Source organism: Nestor notabilis, unplaced genomic scaffold (assembly GCF_000696875.1).
Source record: "Nestor notabilis isolate BGI_N333 unplaced genomic scaffold, ASM69687v1 scaffold5980, whole genome shotgun sequence".
NCBI classification, from domain to species: domain Eukaryota; kingdom Metazoa; phylum Chordata; class Aves; order Psittaciformes; family Psittacidae; genus Nestor; species Nestor notabilis.
This window is the reverse complement of record NW_009911481.1, coordinates 125,049-137,225: the sequence shown is the minus strand read 5'-3', so window position 1 is coordinate 137,225 and position 12,177 is coordinate 125,049. Positions and strand designations below refer to the sequence as shown.

The 12,177-nt window shown below is 37.7% G+C and overlaps 1 protein-coding gene across 1 annotated transcript in view; it reads right to left on the bottom strand.

Annotated features, from left to right (window-relative positions):
* Positions 1–12,177, bottom strand: part of ADK (adenosine kinase) — a 154,429-nt gene that overhangs the window by 31,306 nt on the left and 110,946 nt on the right. Inside the window, exon 5 of the mRNA XM_010014982.1 lies at positions 9,549–9,663. Within this exon, the coding sequence (XP_010013284.1) occupies positions 9,549–9,663 (115 nt within the window). The remainder of the gene's footprint in view (positions 1–9,548; positions 9,664–12,177) is intronic.

Here is a 12,177-nt window from a genome sequence, read left to right as displayed (position 1 = left end):
GCTGAACAAGCTATATATTTAATTTTTTTCAATGAAAAAAATAATCGTACCAAATTAGGGTAAAGACAAAATAAATTTCTTAAAAATTATTGGTAAAATTTACTATCTGAATAATTTCATGAAATAGCCACCCTGTTAGTATGATTTGAACCTAAGTGTCGAGAGGTGAGAAGCCTATGCACTGTCAACATTTAAAGCGTGGGTTTCAGATTTCAACTCATTAAAGCACATGCTTTTAAGGAGAAATGGGTAGCGTCCACTACCGAATATTGCAGCAACACAGAATGCATATATATAAGAGGATAATGTTGAACTTTAAACTTAAAACATAAATTTAATCAAAAGTTTATAGGATAATTGTTTTATATGAAACAGAATACTGGAGTTTGGGATTTTCTACAGTTTGTTCAAAAGGTCAGAAAGAAATATTTAGATTGACATGAAATTGTAGCTGCAAAAACAGTCGCTGAAAAACTAAAAGTCACCAGAATTTCATGTTTGGTGTGCATGGGGAGGGTAGGTATCGTTTTAATAATCTTGACAAAGTTGCATCGATTACATGCACATGTAAAAAGCATAAATTAAATTTGGGTGCTGTCATTAGTTCCAGTGCTTCCTAATTACTGAAGGACTGATTCTTTCTGATAGAGTTCTAAGATAAAATCAGTGGTTTTCAGCCCATGATATGTCAAAGAGATCAGTTCCCTTGTGATAGTATATTCATGGCTCTGTGCCATCGTTCTTTGCTCTTTGCTTTGAGGACATAATTCTACAATGCTGCCAGCTGATCCTGGAGCAACTTTCACTCCAACTTTGGAACTACAGTCTTCGTTGCTAAATGGATTGTGTTCTACGTCTCAGAATAAGGCTCCACAGCAACTTCAGCTGCTATAGTTTGCAGATACTATAACCTCAGCCTTGTCTCCTTCTACTGCAAATGCTGCATTCTCTCCTCCCATACTGGCACAAGTACTCTTCTTAACCCTGTAATGAGCTGGTTCCGAGAGCTCAGTACCGTACAAGGATGGGTAGGTTTCTGCCAGTGCGTGCAGACTGCTGAGCTGGTTCCCCATGCAGGTGGAGCATGCTGTCAGCGTGGGGGAAATGTGTGTCCTAGGGGAGCAGCGATTTCTGATTTTTCTATCAGTTTAGAACTGCTAGGGACCCAACTCTCCGTCTCACATGCTCTGAGGACTAGGTAGCCATAGGATGAATAAGGTCCTCTATGACTACCAAGAACAGTAGGGGCCTGCATTGGTAACCAGGAGGTTTAATTGCCACAATCCTGTCTTCTCAGGCTTTCTGGTAGGGAGTTCTATTGCTCTGGGGTTTGAGCAAAGAGAATAACAGTGTGCCGATGTAATTTTCTCTGTATGAACCACCTCACAACTTACTCAGGTCACCGGTAAAATGGTGACAGTTTTAAAGCATTACAGCCACGTATACAGGAGGCAACAGAAATTTATGATAAATTAATTCTATATGGATGCTCTAACTGAGGAACAATACCAAAGGGAAGACCTAATTTCTCAAAAACCCCAAAACAAACAAAAAAAGTAAGCTGCAGTGTACTAAGGTACTTTATTTCCTGAACAAGAGTGTCCATTTTGGATTTAATGGCACCTGAATCAGTATCTTACTGTAAATTCATTCAACTTTGCTCTTCAGAATCAAGGAAGACAGACCTCAAGTCATTTAAGAGGTGGCCTTATTGAAATCCCCCTGTCTACATCCACTTTTGATGTTAACTGTGCACACCTGTTATGGGTAGCACCTCCAAGCTATGCATATGCTTTCTGAGGGGGGCTATTCAGTGCAGTGTGTGCCGTGCCCCCTTCTAGTGATACATTTAGATTCATTTGGGATAGTAAAAATGAAAATTGAGTGTGAAGAACTGCAAAAGTGTTCACACTTTGGGCTACAGAGTTTTTGTCAATAAATGTAAAAAAGGTGCACATACAAATAGAAAAAATTCTAGCTTTAAATACATAGTGATGGGCTCTAAACCACGCATTACCACACTATAAAGAAAATTTGAAGCTTCAACAGATAACTCTGAAAATGTCAGATCAATCACCAGTGGCAGCCAGAAAAGCAAATACAATGTTAGCAATTATTAAAAAAGGAATACAGAACAAAGGAAACAACAGAATTAAACCACTTTATAAACTTCTCAGGCACTTGCACAAAGATTATAGCAGACCTGAAGAAGGTGCAAGTGAAGGGTGGCCCAGGGTGTCAGAATTACGGATCAAACAAAGAGCAAGTAAACAGAATAGTAAAAGAGTCTGGAAAAAACACTAGTGAAGGGAAGGGAAGATTTCTGCAAAATCAAAAGCAGTAAGACATTGTATATGGAATGATGATGGACTGGCTGTGCAATACAAGCAGCTGGAGATAGCCAGTAACATTCTTGAGTGGCTGAATCCAAACAAATAAGGAGAGAGTATTTCTTTACATAACACAGAGTCTTTGATGCTCATTATCACAAGACATTATGTATGGTAAATTCCTATTTTGGAGTATTAAGCCCGAAGACAACTTCTCTAGCTCAGAAATTGCCAAGCTACAGGTTGCTGGAAGGTAGGAGAGTGTAACATGGAAATATCACTATAGATTTGTTCTGGCTTTATCCTCTTTTACAAGCACCCAGTACTGTTGCAGATACCAGTTTAGACAGCCCTTTGGCCTGCCTCCATCCTGTTTCCACGTTCTCACCCTGTATTGCCTCTCCAACATCACGTAATTTCTATGACCTAAGCAGTGCATTTGTATATTAACAGCTATGCCTCCAAGAATCTGTATTAGAATTATGGTACAAAACCCGACTTCCTAAATCTATGTACTTGTATCTGAGAAACAAATATAACAATTCTGTGTAAGAGGAAATACTGCCTAGTATTTCTAGTGATTATACATAACAAGGGCATTTTCCGGCTTCACTCTCAATTCCTGGCTAAACTGGTGTGTTAACACATTAGACTAGAAAAGATATCTTTTTCTTACATCAGTATGAAATTACTGAAACACACACACATTAAATATATACATATACCTATTTACATATATGTACATGCATTCTTTGAGATGCAACAGCTGATGGCACTTTTAAGCTCAGTCAAGATACCAGTAACCAGGAACATAGGTTTTAATAACGTGTTTCAGCTGTCTAATAAAATGCTCAGACCTCCTCTCCCACACAGCATGAAAGGTCTCAGTTACAAAAAGGTATTACCAGCTTTGCTATTCATTAATCCCTATCAACAAATGTTCATTATTAATTTAGGTTTTGTGGTTTCCTAAGTCACAACTAAACTAAAGAACTCTGTTGGGCTTTCTGGCTCATTTGTTATGCCATTAGCAGACTAAAACTTCCTTTTTCTAAATCCGTTTTCGTTTTTTAAATTTTTCTTTCTATTTGAGAATATAAACGGATAGGGAGAATGAAAGTGTGTAAACCTGTGAAAAAGAGAGCACACTAATATAACCTAACCACTATTTCTCCAGATTGAAGAAGGATCGGGAAGGCTGCTGGATAAAAAGAGTTACTCAAGGTTTTGCTGTCTGGAAGGCTAAGCATGAAAGCTGTAAGTAAGGGAAAAATACTGCTTTTTCTTGCTTCTTAGAGGATAACACACAATACTCAGAAACTTACGGGAAGTGGAGCTGCAAACAGGCGCACCATAAAATGTCAGCAGTGTCAATAGTAATAAATACTTCTATGTTTTATAAATAGGCTTACAAGGTAACATGCTGGTCTATGATTGCAGCACAGGCTAACAAAGAAAACCTACTGACGCTGTTTAGAGTAAGTTGTATGCTTGAACATCAGTCCTTTTTATTCCCCCAAAAAGCATACAGCATCATGCCATTATGATTTAAGACTGACTCTAAATATCTCTCTAGTTTTCGCGTTTCTAAAACAAGCGGTTTATAAACTCTCCTAAAATATTTAAGATCTTACATATCCTTACACAGTAAAAGAAGCCTCATCATTCATAAAAATGTACTATCATCTCTTGGTTTTTTCATTTAGATCAGGCTTTGGTTTTATCCAAACTTATAAACTTTGAATTTATGAACATAACTGCAGATATTAGCTTAAGAATGGTTGTACTGGGTGACACCAACATCCGTTTAGCTCAGTATCCTGTTTCAGGTAACAGGTAGAGACAAATGCCTAGTATTACTCCAACATCAAAAGCTTGGTAGGCAAGCTATAAAATCTGGTAATTTTGCAAGTTTTATTTTGACATATTTATTTAGCTATACTGCACATGCTGTTTAATTTATGGAATAGATTCAATAACAGTAATAACAAGTAGAAGTTCACAAATACTATTTCGGTATGTACTATGTGGTAGGTGCACTAACAAATTTTTAAGATGGACCTTTCTCACTTTACCACATTTGCCAGCACTGCTAATACATTTCCTGAAATACATCAGGTAATGTATCTCAAACCTGAAGAAGATGTAAGTGCTTAGTAAGCCCTAACTGAGGTAGCTTTAATGCTTGAATCTTTAAAAAATCAATTTTTACTGCCATATTCTAACAAATGAGGTTATTACAAATGTGCCCTTAACAGAGGTGGTCTTGCAAACATTGGGGGGAAAAAGAATGGAAAATTCTATGTTCATGTCTGAACATGCCAGATTTCATCATTCATAACTTGAAAAATGCTGAAGTGATTTTCTTTAAATTTGGATTGTTTTTCTTTCCTCTATTAGAGCCATAAAACAAGCCAAGTTTAAAGTTTGTAGCTTCAGCTGTTTCTTAATTATGCAAATATTTCAATATAAAAGTGTGTTTTTCCATTGCTGAACTGATTTTGCTCAGACTTTCCAAAGATTTCCCTTTGGGCCAAGACCAGTCATAAAATGTATCTGACTAAAAGTAATTTGTTTAAAAATGTTATGAACAACTCTGTAAAAGGGATAGCTTTCACAGCATTTGATTCTGACAAATGTTACAGCACACATATAGATATGACATATATGTTCTTGCCAGAGCTTGTGATTTTTGGTACGTTTCTTAAAAGCTCCAACTGCTGAAATCAGGAGACTGCATGTATTCATTTAACTCCCCTTGTTTTCCTCATACGTATTTCTGTGGTCACAGAAAAAAGCATTGAAACGTGAAACGAATGTATCCCATAAGCGCAGGAACCCTCACTCAAATCCAGAATCTCAGGCCTGGGAAGAGGGATATAATGGAACATGGCTGTGGTAGTAAGACCAGAGTCTTGATAGCCAAGTAATTCCCAGCATGTATGAGGAGCATCCACAAAAATAATTAACCCAATAGTGTTCCTCAAATGAACTTTTCCGCTAAGGAAGTCCACAGATCCTATCTTCGGTACCTTTCCCAAAGCATAATCCTCTCTCTGTACTAAATGGTTTCATCACAGGTGTCTCTCACAGGCTGAATCGAAATTCAGCCATGGTGAGGACTAATGCTAGACAAAATGACATTTTTGTCAGCGTTGATCCTTAGGGTCACTGAGAAGACCCAATGCCTTCAAGGTTTTCAGTAAAACCTGAAATAATATAATTTGACATCATCAAAAAATGCACCTCAGGTTGCCCAGGGAGGTGACAGATGCCCCATCCTTGGAAACATTCAAGGTCAGACTGGACAAACCTTTGGGCAACCTGGTTTAGTGGAAGGTGTCCCTGCTTATTGCAGGAGGTTTGGACTAGATGACCTTTAAAGGTCCTTTCCAACCCAAACCATTCTATGATTCCATGACACGAAGAGGAAAACCTCAGACCATGATCATTTGCACATGCTCTGTGGAGTCTTAGAAGCTGATAATTTAGTCAACATTTCATCTGCCACAGCTCCTGTGTGCCAATACTAAACACTTCTTTCCTTCCCTATAAAATACACTGATCACACTCAGCTTGAATTTGAGCTTGCCTCTTCCTTGTAATTATTCCAACTGACAGAGAACAGGAAGGAAGGGGAGGGAAAAGGGGCCTTGAGGCTGGAGTACTATGACAGAAGAGATACGAATAGACAGTAGAAAGACCCAATGCATTCCATGATAAAGAGATGAAAATTTTTCCTCTGAAAATACAAATAATTCAGACAGCTGAAGAATGTGGATTGAGAGATGGGAATGCCCTAGACTGGTACTGCTGATGCAGTTATTGCTTGTCTCCATTTTCATGATCTGCTCCAGCTGCATGGACCTCTAAGTTCTTTGTTAGTCCATGCCTGAATGCCTACAGCTCGTAGTCTGAGGTGAGCCAACAGTGGTTTTGGTGGGCATTAAAACAATGCTGTGTAAACTGCAGCAACTCATAGGATGACTAAATACCTTTGCAGTACGGCTGGGCCATATTTTTGAAGGAAGTAGATGTTTTAGTGTCTCAGTCTAAGCTCGTTTCCTCGTCTGCAAGAGCTACATTCTCAAAACTTTCTGGTCAATCTTTCTTTTTGGTAACAAACTGCAGCTTTCTGCCCTACGCTCTACTCTGCAAATACCTGTTGATATTTCCACTCTCTGGAATGTCCAGGAAGCAACAACAACTGTTGCCATAGCATTCTCTGCATGCAATGATTAGCTGTAACTGGTCTTCATACCACCAAAAAGTCCCCCAAAATCCACACTTAATTTCCAGCATGTATAATTAATTCTGTGCCTTTTCACAAATGAGCTGGCAACCTGCAACAACCCCTTTTATCCATCTTATTTCCTCTCCTTCCAGGCAGAGCTGTATCAAGGTGTATCCCTTCATTATTTCCATTACCTGATCCCCCATTTAACCTACACATAACTCATTAAGGAGATGCACACCTCCTCCCATTACCCAGCCCCTTCACAGCCTAGCCCCATTGCTGTCTAGTCCTGGACAGTATACAGAGGATTTGACAGAGAAAACGGAGCTCTTTTAAGGATGCTTTTACAACCTCAGTATTGCCTCTCTCATCTTGCCATGCATGGGCACTGGAAAGGGAAAGGAGAAGCGGATGTGCCGTGCACCTGTGTCTCTTCACAGAGTGCAGCCTGATCAAAGGAGTTCACTTCTCCTCCCACAGCTCACAGTAATGCTGCTCTGTGCTGCTACCAGAAAGCAAAGACCTTTCCATGGGGAAATTGGCAAGGGAAGGAAGAAAACCCACAAAGGCCAAATTCACCTCAGTCTTTTACTCCCACACCTGTAAGCTCCAGCCCCATCCTGTCCTCTTTCAGACATAAACTAAGACCACTGGAATATGTGACCTACCCAACTGCTGAGGAAGGACAGTTAAAAGCAGTAGTAGAAGGGAAGGAAGAGTAGAGTCCTTTGCCTGGATACTGATCCCCTCTGTCTGAGTCACTACTGACAGAAAAGTCTTCCAGCTAACAAACATACTGTTTTTACTATTATTAACCTGGACAAAACATAAAGCAGAAGGTACCAACAAGTATATTCAAATCCAAAGCTGACTTTGCAAATACTATTTTAATCCAGGCACAAACTTTTCAAGACTATATTGTTTCCTCAGAAAGGCAGGATAGTTAACTGCACACAGCCAGCTTTTTCAAAAAATGTACTCCTGTACATTAGAAAAAGGAAATGTATTTTATACTGTAACTAGTTCTAAATGCAGTAATTCTTCCAAAGATCACTTAGCACTTAGAAACTTTTTACACTTTCCACTGCAGGTTTCAAAGCAGAACTAGACCTAATTAGGGTTGAAATAAGTGTGTTAGCAATACTCTATGCCATTCTGTGGTATCATCATATGCTAAATTAAGGGACACGTTTTCCTTCTTTCATTATTATTTTAATGTGAGGACGTGGGAAAAAGATGATCCCCACCAAAGGAACGAAAAAGGGGGAAAACAATAACAAATTGGCATCTCTTTCAAGAACTGCCCCACAGGCCAAACATTTTTATGTTCTTAATCATTATTAAATGACTTAACATGACACACAGAGCCTGGCGAATGATTGCATCCTGACATGAGAACGAATTACAAATGAAATGAAAGATCAAGCTGTATTAGAGGACTGCCTCTGGGAAATGAAAATCTTTAATTCTCTTTTATTATTGACATTTATTTGGCTGCCATGAATAACAACATAGCAAAGAGATTCAGCTATGCTTGTGCACTGAATAGCTTATCCCACGGCTCAAAACTGCCTTAACATTTATCATGTTTGCTTTTGTAGCTGACACCATTGCATACACTCTCTATCCATCTTGCATTTATCATGCATATAAAGTGCATTCTCTAATTTAAGTTCATTTCATAGCGAACAAACAGCTAAGATTAGCAAGTGTCAGTCCTCAAATAAGCTCCCAGTTGTAAAAATATCAAAGACGGGATTAATGGATTTGTTAACAACTCCAGTTTGAAGAATAAAATAAGTACACAGTGAAAATTAAATAAGACCACAGGACGGTTACATATAAGATTTAGGTTTACTACTGTTATTACTAGCTTATGTATAAAAACATTTTTATACTGTTATTTTTCAGCCAACTGTACAATATTCAAGTGGAGTGCCTCCATATGGGCCATTCATGTAATGCAACTTTTCCATCATTCAGTGACATACACATGCCCATCCCTCAATGACTGTTTTCTATTTCCTTCAAACCAGTTTGTAGCTAAGAAAATAGGGGAAACAGCAAACTGTTGGAGAAATCATTCAAACTGCTGCTAAGAATGATCTATATAGCAGTGACATACCTACTTAGTGCCTAGCCAGGCAGCCAGAGTCTGAAGCCACTTCTGATTTGGAGGCAAATATCACATGAGTAAGCACCAGTCCCTCAGGTGCAAAGCTTCCTCAACTTCACTTGATTTCCAAAGGAGGAATTCAGCCCTGACTAATAACTTACCTTGTGAAGAAAGGAAAGACGAAAATGGCTTGCCACAGCACATGTTTTTAATAGCTTATTTAGTCTAGAAGCATAGGTGGACAGAATTAAAGAGACTGTCAAAAGGTAGGCAGTCATGTTTATAATGCTCAAATCTGTGCATCGTACATCATCAATTTAGACAGCACAAACTACTTGTATCCCTGCTAGAACACCTTTTTCCCATGTACTCCTTTGAGAATAGAAGAGCAGACGGCTGAGAAAAGCTAAAGTGAGACTTTCTGCTCAAAGCAAAAATGCCTGGAAATTCACTTAGTACCGGATTTCACTTCCTCCTCTTCACAAATGTTTAAATATACTATACTGTTGCACAGCTGTTCTCAGCAGGCATAGTGTGTTCTTGTTTGCAGCAAAGATGGCTACACAGATAAAATCTCAAGTCGTAAAAATCTGAGTAAAACCAACTGGATCAATATTTTAGATATATGTTATAAAAAAAGAACTTAAGATGTTCAGAACTAAATTTCCAGGCATTCTTGTGAAATATTAACTTCTTAAATTCAGAATCTTAAAACCATTAAAAGTGTAACCGATGAGAATCATGGACTAACATCAAAAAGCAAATGCTCCAATGACCATGTAACAGTTAAAATTTGTAAAGCCACAATTTGTAATTGATTAACTAGAATATTTACTGTCAGCACAAGGAGATTTGAAAAATATACCTGTAGCCATTACAGTGTCATCTTTCCCCTGGGTAAAGACTACGATTCGTTGCCTTTTAGTGTTCACCTTTGGCAGGGCTTGTGTCTTGCGGGCTATCTCTTTAATATCTTCAGTCTATTAATGGGAGAGAAAGAAAATTCTTGTTACCAGCACACTAGAGCAGTGGGAGATTAGAACTTTATTAGCAGATCAAAGATTTTCTTTTTCTTATGACTAGGTATAAAATAGACTTTATTGTCAGTAGAGGAAGATTTTTAAAAGGAGAAATACTTCATTCTCCTAAGGGTTTATGTAGTACTATCAGACCATTGTTTTTAATCTTTATAATGATAGTTCAGCTATTCCAATTGCTGCAAAACTGCAAAGCTAACAAAGGAATTACAGAGCATTTCCTAATGAGCAATTAGTGGGTTTCTTTGCTGCTGACTGGATTCTAACCTTACCTATCATAAAATTAAAAATAAAATTGGAAAGAGAATACTTTGGATCAAGTCTGAGCCTGATTTTCATCCAATTTAGCCAGGTTTTATAGTACTATAATCCCTCTAATTTCAGAAGGATTACAACTACCATTTCCCTCACTTCCGTACAGCAACTGATCTCAGCCAGTAAACTGACTGTACACTGCAGTGCCTTAGAGGGTGTGGAGCCCAGGTGAATATGCTCTGTCCTCACTAGCTGCCTGTATAATTGAGATGCAGGGAAGCAAAGGGTGAAAGGTATATTCAGTGGGGCACAAAACATCCTTGATTTTCTGAAGTGAGGCTAAGCTGCAAAAATTTCAGGAGTCTTTGCTTTAAAGGGACTTTGTACACCAGAGTACATGTAGGTAGGAACAGAGAAACTGGCCAAAACCCAAATCTCTCATTCATCCAATGTCTTCGACAGCCACAGGTTTGAAATGTTTGTTTTTTTTCAAGAAACTCTTAACAGCACAACTTGTCATTAGAATATTATCCTTCCTATTCTCATAGTTGCCCTATGATCTGAAACACAAGGATTTCAATTTCTGATTTAGTTAGTTTTCAATCTAGTCTAAATACAGGTATTCCTGTTCTTTGTGTAAGCATAAAATCCTATTATAATGCTATGTGTGAAGCTTATGTTCTCAAATTTATCTCAAGACAGTAAGTTCTTCAAATTAACTTTGGTATATGTAAACCTATTTCTTGCCATCATTTTTTAAAATATATTTTATCTTTTGGTTTTTAACATTAGGAAACAAAAGGCTACAATTATTTCCTGTGCTACTTACTATGTCCCATTCTATTCATATCTGTGTTAAGTAATACCATACCTTTTTTCCCCAGTCTCCTCTTATATATAAGCAACTGTAGTGAAACATTGTTGATTGGGTGAGGGCCTAGCACTGAATATATGAAAACACAACAATACTTTTTGCATTGTTTTGTGTCCTGTTATGAATCTCAAGTCATTTTTAACACAATTATATAATGAATAGAGTTAATTTATAAAGATGCCCAGAGTGGTTTCAAGTAATTTATCAGAGTTATTATAATTTATTTATTAATAAATTGATTTTTATGTTCCAAAATCAGCCTATAGTGTTATTCTGAAACCCAGGTACAGTATGTACTATTTTGACAGCAGCTGCTGATTTTAACAAGAGATTGATTATTTTTTATCAGTAGGTCAGTTAAACACTTCAAGAACTACAGTCTGCGTACCATTCAGTCCTGGTTACTTGCTGATTTTTGATAATCTGCTTGATCTTCAAGCACTTTACCTTTCTTATGGACAAAGAATATGCCTAGGCTATACATTTACCAGGATCTATTTATGTGAAATCACCTAGCTCCCTTGCAATACCCTTAGACTGCCTTTAATTTCTCCCTCAACTCTGCCATTGAGTTGATTTATACACATTTGCCAAACATGAAAATATTTTTTCCTTACTTATTGGTCTCTTTACCTCCTTTTAAAATTCTTGTGGATTTTTCATTTATATATACTACACTCTCATTTGTGTTATTTCTTCCTTACTCCTGCTTAGACTGTTAATATAGGTTTCAGAAGGCAACATCTTCCACCAGAGAAGAAAGAGAAGAACCTGGACCCCTCTGCATGGACTGAGGACAGTGAACAGGGGCCATCTTACCCGTAATTCTCAAAAGGTGAAGATACCAGAGAAAAAAATTGAAATTGCTGCTCTTCTGTTCTGAAATGTCTTTTTAAGAGATTTGTGAATAGCGGATATCAGCTGGTGGCACAAGCTGTTGAATAGGAGATGGATGGAGAATTACAGCCCTCCAGCTTGGTAATATGCAGGCTTCTGAAGGTTAACCTAAATTCTGAACTATTTCAGGCCTTGATAATTAAGAGATCCATGAACTAGAAAATGCAATAAAGCATGATGGAGATCAAAGGAAACAGGAGAGAGGTGTTTAGTTTTTGCTAACTAGGAAGTGGCTACTAGTGACTTTATTAAGCTCATTTACAGAAAAGCATAGCAGGCACAGGAATCAAAGAGCTTGAAGATATTTGTGCAATGTATTTACACGCACTTTGAATTTAAAAAGGAAAATTAGGAAGTTATAATAGGAGAAAATGGCATGATCAAGAGCTGATTTCTTCAGTTTAAAGAAGAATAAAGATGAACGTATATCA